Here is an 18,595-nt window from a genome sequence, read left to right on the forward strand (position 1 = left end):
AGGGAGACCAACAACTGTACGAGGGGAATAAGTACGGATGGAGCCAGCAAGAGGAGGATACTAAAGGTCATACGAGACAAGGAAGTTGAGGCTGTACGGAAGGAGACAGCCATACGAGTCGTTATACCAGAGGAAGAACTAGCCGTACATCTTGAAGAAGATGGAACAGTTGTACGGACATCCATACAGCACGAGGAAAGCATGGGAACTTTTCAGAAGGGCACTGTACGAAGGAAGAAGACAGTACAAGAGAAGGTATGAAAGACACCCATACAGCAGGCATCTGTATGACATGCACTAGTACGGCAGGCATCTGTATGGCAAACAGTAGTACATGAGGTTTCCATACAGCAGGCAGTAGAGGAAGTATGCCAAGCATCTATACCAAAGGCAAAAGGAGTACGGTAGGACATTTTCAAACGGGCATTATCAGTACATGAGGCGTCCGTACAACAAGCAATAGAGGGAGTACAGGAGGCATTTGTACCAGAGGCAAGGGAAGAAACACCTAAGACATCATCTGTACAAGAGGAAAAGCCCGTGCAAGTGAAAGTAGTATCCATACGAGAGAGTTCATCCATATGTGTGGAGTTCGTACGACGGCAGGAGACATTACAAAAAGTCGTACCTATCAATTCCAAGACAAGAGGAAGTTTCGAGCCATACTACACATGCTTAGTTCATACCACATTCCCACACGTGGGAGTTTGTTATAAACAATCACATCACACAAACGGTTGGTACAGGTGGCATATACAAACAGTTAAAAAAATTTGGGAATTGACTCACCAACACACAATAATGAGATTAAGCATAAGAAACCCGCGCAAAGGAAACATTATTGATTCCAGAAAGCGGAAATCTGGGGTACTGCAAGCAAAGAAGGAGATAAGGAAGATGACAAAAAGCAAAGGGAAAATGGTACAGAAAAAAAGCCTAGCTAAAGCATGGGGGCTAGAAAGGCAGAATCTTCAACATCAATGGGAAGTCGGGAAAGTTGCAATGCAGGAAGCTTGGAAAACAGAGAAAACTGAATTGGAAGGCAAGATTGCTACATCGAAAGCCAAGAAGATGAATACTTTAAGGGTACTGCAAGGTGTTCGAGCAAAACAAAAGACAGATGAAAGGGATTTGCAACGGCTACGGAGAGCTCCAAGCACCGAGATGTTCAGCAATCGTCTGGAAGACGACTTCTTTTTGCGGGAGGATAGATCTAGTCGGAATAAAGTAACTATTATGTTTAGTACTTGTTTAAGCTAGTTGGGTTGGTAGTTAGGAGGTGAGGGAATGCGTCGGTTGGTTTCCAACCAACCGACCCTTCTATAAGTACTTGGAATATTGTCAATGCACACATGTTGATTTTGGTATTTTTAAAAGAAACCATTTCCTCGCCTACTGGTATTGTAGTATTAATGGTACATTCTATGTTTTACTTTATATGTATCTCAATTGTGTTATTTTGTATGATTAGCATGTCTTTGTATCTATAAACTTGAGTGATATTTCCACTCTACAAATTGGCCCAAAAGTTATAACTTTTGAAAAACTCAAACTCGCCAAAATCTTGGCGAAAAATAGGCACCTTTATCAAACATTTGAAAATATATAATTTATTAACATATTCTTAAAAAGACACATATGCACATAAAAATCAAAATCCTAAGTTAAATAGATAGAAATTAGCATAAGAGTCATAGACCGAAAAATCAAATTTTACAATATATTGGGTTTGCATGAAAAGTCAAATCTACAACAATTAAGATCAAACCCAAAACATTTTAAACAATCCTTTGTTATTTTATTTTATTTTGAGATTCTTATCAAATTAATTACATGTTGCCTAGAAAAATAAACATAAAAATAAAGATGGAATGAAAAGATTTGAATAATATTATTCTTGTAATAAATATTAAATATAAATAATATATTCTTTAAAAAATATTATCATGATCAAAATTTATTTTTACCATCTAATTTCTATGGTAAATCTCAAAATTTAATCTAGATTAATTAAATGCTTCTTTTATTATGAAATGATAAACAAAACTAATATTAATTAGTCCACATGCACTCTTTGAAGGCTCCGTCACTCAAAATTAACAAGGTCCTAATGCTTTGAAATCAACTCAATCAACATATTATAAAATGGTTTAAATTTGTAATGCTTTAATAAATTATTGAGAATCATCAATAATGAATTCTCAAACTACTTTTACTTTTACAATGTAAATTGTAAACAATATTGCAAAATATACAAATCTCAACATCACACTATTCAATATTGCAAAATATACAAATATCAACAACGGTTATTGTTCCTTGTAGAAAAGTTGAACGCCGTGTAATATCTAATGAAAGTTGTGATTATCATACGTTGCTGAAATCTATGGCCATCACTCCCATCGCAGCCTCCAAAACAAATAAAAGCCCTAAACAGGAACCATAACAAATAAAAACCCTAAATGGTTTCATGTTTTTTTCCAGTGATTATATTTGTTGTATATTGCCCAATATCACAATTTTTTCACTGCAATATTTTCAAATCGTCCCCGAGTTATTCAGCAATTATATTTTTCCCGAGTGACTTGCGATACATTGTGATTTCCACAATATTTGCAACTATGAGTGCATGTACTTGCATGAACTTACATGTTGCTTGATTTTTAGTGTGTGTGAAATTGGAGCCCCAAAGCTTGCTATTGCTCATAATTGGCTTCCTTCTCCTAATGGTTTACAACAACAAAGACAGGAAATCAAAAACTGTTGTTATTGGGATTTTAAACTTGTGTATAATGTCCATTCTTACTTTTCAGATTTTTTCCTAATTTTGATTTTTTACCATGGGAAATGGATTGGGTCACCCCTCAACTTAGACACCCTTGTGTGCAACTCCATACCGTCAGCTGCAAGTGCTCACAGCTCACTTTCTTGCATAAAATTACTAAACCCAAGGTTTATTTAAAAATAATATCCCCAACACTTAATCAGGCAGCTCCCAAAAGATATTAAATCTAACACATCACAGCCATTGATATCAAAGAAACAAGACTAGCACAAATTCAGCAAGTTCTAGGGGGCCGAACTGGTGAGACACACCAAGCCTCGCAAACTCACTGGACTCGAGTCCAAGCATGTACAGTCATCTGGGCTCAGCTGACATGGCCAGATGTAACAGTAAAAAAATGTTATAATTTGTTTTTATTTATGTTCTCTACAACCCTAAGAGCATTGTCATCTCATTTAGTTTGTAAAATACGGGGGGAAGGTGGGGGAGGCAGAGAGAGAGAGTTGTGAGGAAAAGTGAGACTGCCTTGTAGGGCAACTGGCAAGGAAGCAAAGCAAGAATCCATGCCACCCTCGATATCACATACCTTAGAGGCCTTTGTAGGAGGAACGCACGCTCCTCTAAACCATTGACTTGTATTCATTCTTTTGTTATTCGTTCGAACATTTGATGTCATGGATTTCATATTCCATGAATTCGCATTTACTTGACATATTTATAATTTTATACAACTAAGCATGCTATTTATTCATCTACAATTTGCATTTATACTTATGTGATAGATGTATACTTGTGTATGTGAATAAATTAGCTTCTATTTATTAATATTATTGTGTCTTTAAAGATTATTTAATAAAGGGTGCATAAAAAAAAACCCTTTAAAATCTCTGAATTTCTTCAGTTTTTCACTTCGTCGAGTTTGCACCGAGGTTTTTTGCCAAGTTCCAAATCGCAAGTTAAGTGGCTGAGTCTGCACCAAGTCCAAGTTTCGTAACCTTGATTGATACAAATGAATCAAAAGGTGCTCGCTTCAGTCCAAGTACAATCAAGGATCACACAAACATTCATTTATTGGTCTCCACATTGGAGTCACCTATTGAACTTTGAAACTTTCAAATGCCTGGTCAACTATAAGTTTGAAAACCAGCACTGAGAAAAAATAAGCCTCCTCTGCTCGCAACTAGGCTCTCCGATACATATGAAATTCAGTTCAAGCAAATTAAAAATAAGAAAATAATATCTAAATATATCTGTAATGCTCATGTTTTAAAAAGCACCTTCAAATCCATGTGTACCAACCAAGTCAATCAGCTGAGAACAGTTTTCCACTTACAGTCTGCAAATCAAGGACGTGCAAATCATTGAAACATGTAGAATGAGAACCACCGCCAAAGATAAGTAGATATTGATCAGCATATACAGCAGCAGTATGATCTGATCTTGGTGCTGGAGGTGTACCCCTGTAGAAAATGCCGAGCATTACAAAATGTTCTTCCTCATAAACGATCCTCAAATTACACATAAGTGTCCCTGAAATCATAAATCATTAAGATGCCATGTACAGGTTACTGTAAGAATATGTCATGAACCGTAAAGGGTTTAGGGTTTTTTTCTTACACAGCTTCAATGGCATCCCATGTCATAGTCTCCAAGTCTAGAATATTAAGATCATTTAAAAGCCGCCTTCTTGAGTCCTCTCCCCCAAACATAACCAATAGAGATCCAACAAGAGTCACTGACTGCCCTCCACGTGCTAACTGATAAATATCAATAAACAAGAATTAGAAGAACATTTTCTGTAAAATCTTTAAAATGAAACTTGATATTATCTCAGCCGCAATATAAAGCTTTAGAAAAAGAAGCAACATTGAATGGTTCTATGTGTTGAAATTTATATGCTCTCAAAACATAACCCTTTAGGTAATGAGGAGCACCACTTGAAATGAAAATTAGAAAAGCGATTAAAAATTCGAACAGCCCAGTAACCTTGAATCCACAATTTTTGTTTGGGGCTTCAAGGTTCATGCAAGTCCATTTGTTATATTGCTTAAACTATATGGTAGATAAAGTAATTTTATTTTTATATAACACTAACAGTCTAATCAATAACCTTGGACTTATTTTGTTGACAGGTAAAATTAAGTGTTGTTAGTACTTGTTAGTTTGGTTGATGGGTAGCTAGTTGGGAATGGTCAAAATGGTTGGCGTTTAGACCCCTTCAACCTTTATATATGTCTCGAACATGCATATGAGAGATATCATTATTATGTTGGCATTGTGGAGTTGCTGTTGAGTACTTTGATGTCATACATTTTAAGCATTTGATGGAATTAATAGAGAAGCATTTGTGAGTTCTTTGATACTACTTGTTCTGTTAGATTTCCTGTATATTCTCATATGTGTTAAACTGTTACCCTACGGGACAAACATATTTTATATTGACATTGTATTAAGGCATTGAATAATAATCAATTAATTGTTGAGGCATTTTCTACTTTGTATTGCAATCTAGATTAACCATACAAGGGCCCACATTTTTTTATCAACCAATCTAACAATGAACCAAAGTGTGAATTCAAAAGATTGATTTATCCAAACAAATTTGATGTATGCAATTATTCCAGAAGCTTTTTTCCAAACATAAAAACCGTAATTGACCCGGATGCTCCATAATATCATGGTACTAAGTCTAGATAAACAAGTACAACTGTACTGAAGAACAAATGAAAAAAACGTACCGGAGCTTTCCCATATGCCTTCAATATGGACCACGTATGGGTTTCTGTGTCAAATTGTCTAACTGCAAGCAAACATAGTGTTAGGTGGGACTTTAGGCACACTACACTTGAAATTATAAATGTCAATATCAGAACCACATAAATGAAGTAAATACCCGGTGCAAGGTATCTAACAAGTCAACCAGAAGACTCAAAAATACACAACTGAAAAGTAAAACCCAATTGCAGGAAAAACAAACTACTTAGACAGCTTCACGTCTTAAACTTAAATTTTGGAAGAAGGAACATAAAAAAATCTCAATTTTACTACTTAGAGAAATATGAATAAAACACCTGTGACAGTGTCAGAAGCGTCTTTAGAATGTCCAGCCACAGCTAGAAGTTTAGTACCCCGTCGAATCTGTGTTTGATAATTAGTCAGAGTATTCAATAGACTCTAGAATATGGTATAGTGAGCACAAAGACTGATAGAGAAATCAACCTCATAGAAGTTTAGAACTGATCAACAGTATATTATCTATGTGAATATAAATAACACATATACCTATATTCAGGATGCATACTAACCAGGCTATGACCAGCACAAGGAGGTAAAAGCAATTGCAAACCAGCTTCACTGGACAGAGAGTCCGGATCAATTTTTGGTTCAATCTTGGACCAAATCATAGTTTTGAGGTCAAGAACCTGCACTTGTTTAAACAACAAACAATCCATGCAGTAAATCAATATCTACAGAATTTCAAAAGAATCACATCAAACACATAGTTATGGATTAATAATCAAAGTTTAACAACTCTGCAAAGAAGAGAACAGAAAAGAATCTCACGGCTATCACATCTTACAAACCCACCTGCACATCATTAAGATAATGTCCATTGTGATTACCACCAATGACATACATTTTTCCATGCACCACTTCTGCAGCATGCTGCTCACCAGACAAACACAGAAAACCCTTATAAAGATTAAATGTCTTGCTAAAAATAGTCAACAAAATACAAGCCGCTGATGCATATCACACCTCATTAAGATTTCAATGCTAGGTATGGGCAAATGAAAAGTGTAAAATCTTATTATAATCATAAATATAGATTACTTGAAATCCAGGCAATTGACTGTCTCTCTATTAGTACATAGGTGCCTATTGAAAAGCTTGTGCATTCAAGGTACCCAAGAGTTAAAGAAGATGATCCATTACTTTGAGGGAAATACATAAGCACACAAATAGTTACTCTACTTGAGGTGACCCCCTTTGAATCAACCTGAAGTATAATAGATTACCATCAGGGTAAAATATAAAAGCTAACCAAAATCTTATAAGCAATATCCTTGATCTAACCTCATAGCGAGCTGTTGGACGCCAACCAGATAAAGGTGGTGAAACCCACCAGTCATAAATACAAGCTGATACTAGACCTTCCAAGATCATCTCATTATCTTGTATTTCCACATTCATGTTCTGTAAGGCACTTCCATTAGATGCCCTGAAATGTTTCTTTTGATCTATAGCTGATTCAATAGATTGACCCTGCAATGAGAATATCAAAAATTGCTCATCTTTCTAACTAAACTCACTTATAGGGGGAAAAAAATTCCATAATGCTAACAAAAGCAATTATATTCTGGAACTACTTTGTAAATAACTATTTCATTTTCCCAGCTAATTTCACAAGAAATATACTTAACAAAATCATTCAATAAGGGGCAAATAAGATACTGAATATGAGCTTGGTACGCTTCACTTAACCTTGTAAAAGAACTGATACATGTATAGTAGTAGATTTTCAGTGCATCTTAGTGTTGGTCATAAATATAATACTACTGGTATGTCTCATCATCTCCACATGTTAATGGTCATTAACATGCATTGTAATAACACAAATACAATTAATATGTCAAAGAATCCAGTGTCACATTCAAAGACTAAGCACATTGCAATAAAGTATCATTTCTTGAGAGAGAAGGTAGCAGAGAAAGAAATCAGATTGGAGTATGTTAGCACAAAGGAACAAATAGTAGACATATTTACTAAACCTTTGGCTAAGGACACCGCTGAGTACTTGAGAGGCATGCTTACGGTTATGCCCAAACCTTTTTCAGAGTAGTTGATGAAGGATTGGATCAGTCCAGCATATTCAGAGCTTATTTTTACATCTGGACTGAATGATGATGATGCTTCCTTGGGGGAGTAGTCCACTTTTTGGCAGAGTTATTGAGAACTCTTGAGTATTGTTTAATGGTGTGTTTTGACACTTGGTGAGATTTTTCAGATTGAGATGATTAAACTTCGAGAGTTGGCATAATGGCACTGGTGCAGGAAGCTAGCCATCATATAATTACAAGAGATCATAATGGGTGTTTTAATGATTTATGTTCATTCATATATGTTTCAATGTCATTCTATGTAATGGAATCCAATTGGAAAAAAAAAAGTTGTAACAAAAATGTAATGTTGTCCACATTGTCATAGTTAAGGTCCCAATTAGTTTAGTATGTCAAAAGTTGTTAAATGACCCTTTAAAGGATAATAAACATCTAAAAAGTTATTAAATGGTCATTTAAATATGTCTTTAATGTTTATGCAAAGTCATGGCATCACATTTGTTAAAAGTTTCAAAAGCTTTCAAGAAGGTGAAGAGTTGCGAAAAATGAAACAATGTAAAATTGCATTGAAGTTGTAAAAGGAAGTCCAAAGGTCATGGCTGGTATTTGTAAGGTCTAAACTAACCAAGAAACTATAAAATGAATTGTAAGGTCGAATCAAGAAGAAAAAGGGAAGGAAAGGAAGGGAAACAAGTGAATATTTAAGTTCTTTTGGAGTACTTGTTATTTTGATTGGCTTTCTAGTTCCCTTGTTGTTTTCAGGATTTGTACTTCCATGTACAACCTAAAAATGGCATATTATTGATATGGTAGAGTAGGAAAATGAATATTCTTTCAATTTCTTTTTGTTTGAGTTTATTTCATGCAGATTTGAGAAAGTTATGAGCATTCTATGGATAACAGTTTTTTCAGATTTTCAAATTACAATCATATTGAAGCAACGTGTACGAATGTGTAATTGTTGTTTCAAGGGATGAAACTTATATTTTTGGAAAGAGGAATGAATCAGATTTCTAATGAAATTGGTTTGATACATTTTTGTTAAGGTTTGTATAAGTTATGACCATTTTAGTGAAAATTGGTTTTTAACCATCTTCAATGGAGTCACGGAAAATGGGTCTTGGTGTAGAGACCATAACTTTGGATTATACCGTTGGATGTTTATGAGTTTTGGATATGTTGTTGGAAACATGATTACGCCTAATTCAGACGGTTGGATTGAAGAAATTATATTTGGTTGAAAAGTTATGAATCTTTGTATACATGTCTATCTAGAATGACAGAATTTTCAAGATTGGTTTGTTATTTGATAATGGTGATTTGATGGATGATTATATTGGGAAAAATGTATTGATGCCTCTAGAATATTGAATAAATTGTATTTAAGATGGAAATCCATGACTGATTTGGGGGTTATTGAAGGGTTATAATGATACTTGCACCAAACTGGTATCAGAGCTCAAAAGATTCTAAGTGTATAGATAGAAGATAATCTATAGCAGGAAGTGTTGGGTATTTTTATTCTTGTTGTGAAGTTACTTGGTTGCAGGTGCAAGTTCACTCGCTGCAGGTAGGTGGACATGGAGGTCTACCAAATGGGCCATAGGAGATGGTCCATTGTGTCTCGCCATGAGACTGGGAAGAGAGGCAATAGAGGACTCCTAGGGGAGAGACAAAAGTTAGTGTTTGTAGCAGCATGGAGGAGTGGACTTCAAAGGAGAGATGCACCTTGGAGGCAGCCAACATAAACTCCATAGATAGGAGTCACAGTTGAAAGGATAAAGAGGAAGCAACAAAGGCATCAATCTAATGATGAAGACAAAGAGGCAACAGATTTGTTTACAAATTCTCACCAGAGCAATTCCATGGGACATGGAAATCTTTCAAGTTTGGCCGTATGGTGCAGGAGCACCTAGCCATCATATAATTACAAGAGATCATAATGGATATTTTAATGATTTATGTCCATTCATATATGTTTCAATGTCATTCTATGTAATGGAATCCAACTGAAAAGAAAAGTTGTAACAAAAATGTAATGTAATGTTGTCCACATTGTCATAGTTAAGGTCCCAATTGGTTTACTATGTCAAAAGTTGTAAAATGACCCTTGAAAGGATAATAAACATGTAAAAGGTTATTAAATGGTCATTTAAATGTCTTTACTGTTTATGCAAAGTCATGGCATCACATTTGTCAAAAGTCTCAAAAGCTTTCAAGAAGGTAAAGAGTTGCAAAAATGCAACAATGTAAAATTGCATTAAAGTTGTAAAAGGAAGTCCAAAGGTCACGGGTGGTATTTGTAAGGTCTATATTGACCAAGAAACTATAAAATGCATTGTAAGGTCGAACCAAGAAGAGAAAGGGAAGGAAAGGAAGGGAAAACAAGTGAATATTTAAGTTCTTTTGGAGTACTTTATTCTTGTTATTTTGATTCGCTTTCTAGTTCCTTTGTTGTTTTTAGGATTTGTACATCCATGTACAACCCGAAAATGATGTATTTTTGATATGGTAGAGTAGGAAAATGAATAATCCTTCCATTTCTTTTGGTTTGAGTTTATTTCATGCAGATTTGAGAAAGTTATGAGCATTCTATAGATGACAGTTTTTTTAGATTTTCAAATTAAAATCATATTGAAGCAACATGTATGAATGTTTAATTGTTGTTTCAAGGGATGAAACTTATATTTCTGGAAAGAGGAATGAATCAGATTTCTAATGAAATTGATTTGGTACATTTTTGTTAAGGTTTGTATAAGTTATGATCGTTTTAGTGAAAATTGGTTTTTAACCATCTTCAATGGAGTCACAGAAAATGGGTCTCGGTGTAGGAGACCATAACTGTTGGAAACTTGATTACACCTAATTTGGACGGTTGGATTGAAGAAATTATATTTGGTTTAAAAGTTATGAATCTTTGTATAAATGTCTCTCTAGAATGACAGAATTTTCAAGATTGATTTGTTATTTGATAATGGTGATTTGATTGATGATTATATTAGGAAAAATGTATTGATGCCTCTAGAATATTGAATAAATTGTATTTAAGATGGAAATCCATGACTGATTTGGGGGTCATTGAAGGGTTATAATGATACTTGCATCAAGTATCTTTTTCATTGATGTCAATGGGGGAGAGATATTATATGAAAAACACCTTTTGTATTCAGTAAATGATACTATTTGGGAGAGATATACATGTAAACCTTATTTATCTATGGGAGAGTAGCATGAATGGGGGAGAGTATCTTTGTTGTAGATTGATGTATACTTCTAAGCAAATGAGGAAGAAATATGTTGGGTATTTTTTAATACTTTCATGTTTTTCATCATATGTTGTCATCAATGCCAAAGGAGGAGATTGTTCACATGAATGCCTAACAGAGATTGCTAGTATGCTTTGGGAGATGATTGAATGCTTATGTGTTGCATTCATGACTTAGTTTCTCATTGATGTCAACATATCAAATTTCTAATTGGTATAGGAAGAGTTGCAAAAACAGTTTTGTTTGGCGACGTCAAAAGATGTTGAGTTATGTTCAGCAAGGTTAGCAGTATGTTTTTGGATGTCTTTATGATATATCTATTGTTCACCGAAAGAGTTATGAAGTTTTGCGTGAGTTACAGGATTTTTTCATAGGACTGGTTGCAAGTCAGTGTTCAGGAAACTGTATGTTGTTGTTTGTGTCGTATCTTTTTGGTAAAGTTAAAGCTTGTTCAGCAAAACTTGGATTTTGGTCAAAGACATGTTCGAGATGCTATGTTTGAGATGGCAGAATTTGGTTTTCATTCAATGAAGACTTGTGAAGGATAACTTCCAGGTTATTCCTCGGAGGCCAATTGTGTTATGTATAATTCATAATAGTTGTCAATAATTTTTCTGGTAACAATTGTATAACATTTTTTAATCAACATTTCAGATCACACTCTTCTCCTAACTTTTTTTTTAAAAATTTAAAAAAACACAAACAAAAATATGTCTCATGTTTATATAATCCTAAGATTTTAGGAATTCATATTTTCCCTTTGAAATTGATGAGGTAGCCTAGCTCATAAAGCTGAAAGTGAACACAAAAACTCCACATATTTGGTTTTGAATGTTCTGTTAAAAGCTTCGCAAATATATTACAGAAATTTATACAAGGGCTCATTGATGTAATAAGTTTTTGTAGCATGTGGAACTTAATTATAATATCTTATGATGGTCTTATATTATTCATTGTACATTGGGGAAGCCTCAAGGCCGACTAAATTAGATGTTTTAGGACTTGGTATAAAGGAAAGATATTTTCCTTGGTTGTAAGTGTCTCAATATGAGATTGTGAATATAAGTGAACTTGGATGCGAATTTGATGAGATCGAATCTGAGGATGATGTTGAGGATATGTTGAGGACTTCAAAAGAGATGTAGTGGCAAGATAAGTTGTTGTTTTAGTCAGTTCATTTCTTTGATGTGTTATCCTGAATTGTTTAGTGAAAACCATTCTAAAGCAATTTGGACAGTGGGTTCAGTTGACTTCTTATCAGCTCCTTACAGGGCTGAGACAGCTCCTAACAGAATTGGAATCTTTTGACAAAGATTCAAAGTCTCCTAACAAGGACTCATATGAACTGATTGTGTTGAATTGACTCCTAACATGGTCACATCCTTTCACAACAAACTATTACATTAGTACATCAACTTGTGGGCATCATTCCCACCAAAGTTTTCCTTCTGATCAAGGGTTTCCCTAGTTAACATATCTTGTGTCACTTTGCATGGTTATCATCTTGCGGTTATTATATCTCTTGGGTATATGTTTCAGTTTCGATAAAATTGTTTAAATTGTTTAAAGTGCATAACTGATTCAGCCCGCCCCCGTCCCCCCCCACTCTCAGTTATATTGGTGGACTTTATAACATTTCATGCATGGCATGGATGGTGTTTCCATGCAAGCACAGTATTCCAAAATTGTGCCTAAACCTGAAACTAGGAAAGCATGCATTCAGTTACTGCTAACCCCTACATTAGAGCATGAAAAGACTATAACCTATTTTTGGGCATTTCAAGATATATGAACCTTTAGTACGTTAGAAACAATCTACATTTGCTTTTGAGTGTTTACAAAAACATTCAATCTACTGTCAGTTTCTTTTTTTTATTTTGCTGACTCAGATGATCTGGAAAAACCAAAGAATTCATTGTATATTTATAAGTTGGTGGTCCAAAGTTCAAGTCTATTCTTGCCCAGCATCTTAGGAAGATGCAAGTCCCTGTTGAGATCAGCATCGATACAAATTGCAGTAAAATGTATACATTAATCTTACAACATCACCCAAAAGTTGAATTAAACTAATAATTGAATTTGGTCAAAAGAAAAAACCAATATGTTGTTCCAAGGTGGGAAGAAGAAATAGTGCTCCTGCTTGATCAAATGACTAAAGGATTGACTCAAACGAAGACTCGTTGACCCACCCAAATACTGTCTTCTGGTGAATCAATGGGTTAAGGATCGATTGGATCTCCAACAATTTGTGCTTCTCTCACCCCTGAGACCCTTGGATATGGATTTGGGCCAAGGGGTACTAGCCCACCACTCAAGACATTGAATGAATCTTTATATCTCAAAAGGTGATGGATCCTTTTTCCCCATCCCTCCCTTGCTCCCACCTCTATCCCTTCGCCTCCCCTTCCCATGTCATTTGTGTCACCGCAACGGCTAGGACCAAGGAAGCACCTCTTTAAAACATACCTTGTGAAAAAGACAAGAAAAAGAAACCAAAAAAACTTTACCAGACTTCCGCAGCATATGAATAATCATTATAATTGTGTTAAGAACTAAACAAGTATTGTCGTTTTCCTTGAGTTAAAAACACTAACTTTTGTTTCCACCCCAAGATCAGAAACCTTTGAGTACCATGCAGGTTCTTCTTCCTGAAACCAAGGACAAAAGGCATTATTATGGGTAAACCTATAGAAGAAGAAAGACTAAATCTCATTAAGCTGCTGAAAAATAACCAATGTACTTAAAGAAGATACAAAACCAACCCAAATGATTTGAAAAGTGGAATTATAATATAAATACCTCCAATATTTTGACAAACAGCCTCATCGCCTCTGTGGAGGACAGCTTACCAATGCCATTCCAGCTGCAAAAATTTACAGCAAATTGTAACTTCTTATGATATAGTGTAATAGAACTTTAAATTACAAGAATCTGCAAGCATATTAAATTCTGGACCATCCGAGGCAAGAAAGTATCGTATCTACAGCACTTCCCACATCTCAAACAAATTTATCCTATTACTCTTAGCATCCAAACAAGATTGTACTCTCTTACCATTTGAATTCCTCCTATATGAAATATATCAATTGTTATGGCTTTTCAAAACAAAAAAGTTAGATTAGAAGATACCATAAGCACATATACATGCATGATTACAATTACAAAGAATGAAGGAAAAGAATATACAGTTATGGGCATTTAAAGTTCGCCTTCATCAAGAGAAACAATGATCACTATTTTTCATCACTACCACCCTTTGAAACAGTCACAACCCTTCATCATTTCTTCCCTTTGAGAGAGTCACAGCCCTTCATCATTGTCTGTCTATGAAAAAGTCACAACCCTCTATAATTACAAACCTCTCTAAGAATCACAACCATTCATAATTACAACCCTTTGAAAGAGTTAGAACCCTTCATCATTGCTTCCCTTTAAAATAGTCATTTCCTTATTTTCTTCTCATTCATTTCTTCTTCTATAATCCTTCTTTAAATCTTATTCTCTCCTCTTTCTTCCTTCATATCCCCTCTCAAATGAACTCTTCTCCCTTTTATATCTTATTTCAAGGGAGTTGCAACTCTTCATTATTATCTATTGACCTTTCAATAACTTAATTAACATGTAAATTCATTAACTCAGTTAACTTGTATATTCGTTAACTTAATTAAGTTGTATGTAAATTATTATTTATCTATTTTTTATTTTAATATTATTTATTGTTAAATTGTATTCCAAAAAGGGGACATTAAAGGTATGTAATAAGACTTCTCTAGACACACTTGAACAAGTGATAAGACCCTTGGCCCACTTGGTGATACACAATGATTAACCAGTGAAGTCGAATGCCAGGCCAATCCCTTATTTGTAGGGCAACAAAGTTATTGAAGATTGTGCACTATAAATCACAATGATACTAAATTGAACTTATGAACCAGAGTTGTTGTCAAGCACCTTTTCTTGAAACCTTTCTCCATGATGTTGAATGAAAGGTGGTTCTAATTGTGAAGTATGAGTTGTGAAGTTGTATACCAAAATGTCACTATTTACCATAGTTGCACCACCCTAGGGGATGGAGGACAGGGGAACGGGCAGAAGGGGCCTTAATTTGGGGACGGCAAGGGGGGGGACCGAGGGGGTTTGGTGCAGGAGAACACCTAAGAAACCTCCATTGCTTGATTGGTTTTTGGCTTGTACTTGACTCTAGCCAAGTCAAGAGCCTAGGTTAGATTGTTTCTAGACCATTAGAAGGTCTCTTGCAATTTTGGCTAGGTGAGTTAGTCATTAGGACTAAGGTCACACTAATAGCCTTTGTTAGTTGTTTTTACATTTCATAATGTTAGGAGTTAGGGAGATTGAGTCTTTAAGGTGTCTTAGATGTTAGAGTTGTTAATGGTTGTTGAGATGCTAATATGGCCTTAAAAGGCCTTGGATCCTCGAGACATGGAGGTTAGAGGTCCTAGAAACAAGGGTAGAGGCATAAGTGCGAAGATGCCAAATGTTGCTAAAAAGTTGTCAATATTGCAAATGTTGCATGCAACATGGGCAACTTTGGGTTCCCTGAGTTATGGGAAGTTATGCTCCATTATGGGAAGTTATGCTCGACTAATAGGCCCCAAAATGATGGAGATAGCATCATGTGTTAGCCAAGACTCGAATCTTGAAGGAGGAGGTGATACAGTGTACTTCAAAGAAGTGTGGAATAGAAGACTGGACTGTGTTACAGGAATTCTTCGAGTTTTGTGTGAACAATGCAACCTTAAGCTATAGGGTGTACTAATACAGTTCGGATTGTATTCTACAGTGCATCAGAAGACTTTCATTTTATAAGTTAAAGGTTTAGAGTAGGTTTAGTGTGTTTAGTAAATTGTTTTAGTTTTGTGACAGTCTGTTGGTCTCAATTAAGCAGATTTAGGAAAAATGGCTCCCACATGAGATTCAACCAGGGGAACTCAAAATAAGTGGTTGAATCTTCAAGTGGGGCCTTTGTACATGTCATATATAAAGGTAGGAGTCCAAGGGAGTAGTACAGCTATTTTTAATGTCAAGCCCTAGGCGAGCTAGGAAGGTCCGGTTAGTGGTTTGACAGTGTTGAATCAATGATTTCATGCAAAGGATAGAAGTACTATACGGAACAAGTACAATTCTAGGAAGGGAACAATCATATCTTGACATATCCTAGAGATTGAGGTCTTATCAATCCATTTAGGCAAGTTTCCAAACAAGTTTGTGGTCTAGTCCTAGGAAATAGGCCTTTTAGACCTATTTGACCTACATAATAATAGGAATCACCTAAAATCCCTTAGAAAATCCAAAAGGGTGTTCAGATCTGGAGTTTGTTATCTAGGTTGTTTGGAGAGTTTAAGCAAGAAAGAGGAATTAGTGGATTACTAGGGCTAATTGGAACTAGGCCTAATTAGGGTTTTTGAGTCAAAAACTTGAAATCGATAAGGAAGAGGTCTAAAGATCTTTCCAAATGGCCACAAATGGAAGCAAATGGACTGATCTCATGATGTTGAATGACCCTGCAATGAGGGATGTAGTTAGAGAGCAAGTTACACTTGGATCCTTCTAAGTGAGTATGGAGAAGAGTACTAAAACAGAGTATTAGTCTTCTGAGGGTAAGCCTAAAGGATCAAACTCTTGGAGAGGAGCTTGCATTGGTGTTAGTTAATCACCTAAATCAATCAATGACCTAGGTGGATAGGTACCTAGAAGAGACAAGCTAGGTCTCTTGTAATGTCTCCATCTTTTTAGCAACTAAGTGGAGTTCTTAGCCTTCACGTTCTCCAAAGGCTAAGTGGAGCATAAGAGGAAATTAAATTAATTTCCTATAAAGTCATTAAATAAATTTAAAATTAAAAGGTGTATTACAAGGGAGAAGCTTCTAGAGTGTATATTAATTATTGGAAAGGCGGAAGCCTCTAGTAATTTAATTTTCTAGAAGCACAATTAATTATTGTATTGCAAGGGAGGAGTTTCTAGAGAGTGCATTAATTATTGGAAGGGGGAAGCTTCCAGTACTTGCAATTAATTAATATTTGATTTCCTTCTAGAAGGGTGTAGGGAGAGTATAAAGAGAGGTGGGAGCTTCATGGTTTAGCATCGGATAATGGTGAATTGCATTTGATAGGAACTTGGATTGTACAGTTTGTTATTGGCATTAGAGGACGTTCATCCTCTCTTGTGACATTCTAGACGCCATTCCCTTGGGGTTTGGCCTTTGGAATCCATTGCTATGTATTTGATTTTATCATTTTGAGAACTAATATTATTTCAGCAGCGGTTCAATCTTCAATTTGCAAAAATTCCTTCTTGTTCATGTTATGTGGATTGAAATCTATGCAAAGACATTAAAATCACTTTCAGCAGTTGGTTCAATTTTTTGGGCATTTTCAAGGTACCCATTACAATGGTATCAGAGCTATAAGTCCTGTCATCCTGTGGATATCTTAAGCATTTATGTTTGAGCATGCGACAAGGGCTTTATAATTTCGGCAATACTAGAGCAAGACAAAGTAGGAGTTCAAACTTGCAGAACGAACAAGGTATTTCATTCGTGCAGAGGGACATACAATCCAGTCATACAGACACAGAGGAGATATTCTTTGTACAAGACAGCAATATGGGTGACCAAGATGATAGGAATATAGGATTAGATGGAGGCAGGAATACCAGTTCAGATCAGAAAAATGTAATGTTCAGGTTACTGGGTACATTAGAGGAGGGGAAGCGTATGCAACAAAAGAAGAATAGGCGAATGGATATGATGCAACAGGAGCAGAATAGGCAAATGGATATGATGTCGCAGCTTATGGTTAGACAGATGGGCATCAATATTAATATAGGTGATGCCAACAATGGAAACAACAATAATAGGGGCAATGATAATGGAGGCCGAGGCAACATTAATGGTAATAATGGACATGACAACAATGGGAATGAGGCTGATAACTTTAGACATGTTGCACGCCTAGCTCGAACAGCCAACTCGAGACCTCTTCTACCCACCTTCCCACCAAGAGATCCAATTCAACCAGTTAATGAACCACAGATCACGGAGTTACAGGATCAGTTCAGGAGGGATTGAGAGGCTAGTGGACCAGAGTTTCAGGTGGACATTTCTCTCAGAGATTACATGGACTTTAGGATGAGACACATGCCCAGATCAGGAGGAAGAAGTCAAAACCTTGAACTGAGAAAGAAAGTTTCCCAACTTTCTTTACCTTATTATGATGCTTCAGGGAAGATGACCGCACGAGCTTGAGTGCAGAAGATGGATACATACTTGCAGCTGAATCCTATGCTTGAGGAAGCTATAAAGTATGCAGCTATTCACTTGGATGGACTAGCACATGAGTGGTGCCAACATGGCATGGTAACATTGGGACATAATCAGATCACATCTTACAAGGAGTTCACTGAGAAGCTCATAGAGAGATTTGATACCAGGGACCCTGAATTACAGTTTAAGGAGTTGGCACAACTCAAGCAGTGGGGATCAATTGAGACATATATCAATGAGTTTCAGAGGTTAGCTGTGTTGGTCACAGATATTTCAAAGAGGAGGTTAGTAATGTTGTTTATGGATGGACTCTCAAAACCCTTGCGAGATTGGGTCAAGAGGCATGACCTAGCTATGTTACAGGAGGCCACTAAAAAGGCTTGTGACTTAGCACCTTCTTCATTTAGGAGCAGATTTCAGC

At 35.8% G+C, this 18,595-nt stretch overlaps 1 protein-coding gene across 1 annotated transcript in view; it reads right to left on the minus strand.

Annotated features, from left to right (window-relative positions):
* LOC149576087 (acyl-CoA-binding domain-containing protein 4-like) overlaps positions 1-18,595 on the minus strand; it is a 110,438-nt gene that overhangs the window by 83,367 nt on the left and 8,476 nt on the right. Inside the window, exons 3-11 of the mRNA XM_089816279.1 lie at positions 13,692-13,755; positions 13,487-13,540; positions 6,863-7,051; positions 6,374-6,451; positions 6,091-6,207; positions 5,857-5,923; positions 5,524-5,585; positions 4,403-4,542; positions 4,119-4,245 (exon numbers count right to left, since the gene is read on the minus strand). Coding sequence (XP_089672405.1) covers positions 4,119-4,245; positions 4,403-4,542; positions 5,524-5,585; positions 5,857-5,923; positions 6,091-6,207; positions 6,374-6,451; positions 6,863-7,051; positions 13,487-13,540; positions 13,692-13,755 — 898 coding nt within the window. The remainder of the gene's footprint in view (positions 1-4,118; positions 4,246-4,402; positions 4,543-5,523; positions 5,586-5,856; positions 5,924-6,090; positions 6,208-6,373; positions 6,452-6,862; positions 7,052-13,486; positions 13,541-13,691; positions 13,756-18,595) is intronic.

This window comes from Cupressus sempervirens, chromosome 1 (assembly GCF_028749045.1).
Source record: "Cupressus sempervirens isolate cs-2001-9-10 chromosome 1, ASM2874904v1, whole genome shotgun sequence".
In the NCBI taxonomy this organism is placed as follows: Eukaryota; Viridiplantae; Streptophyta; class Pinopsida; order Cupressales; family Cupressaceae; genus Cupressus; species Cupressus sempervirens.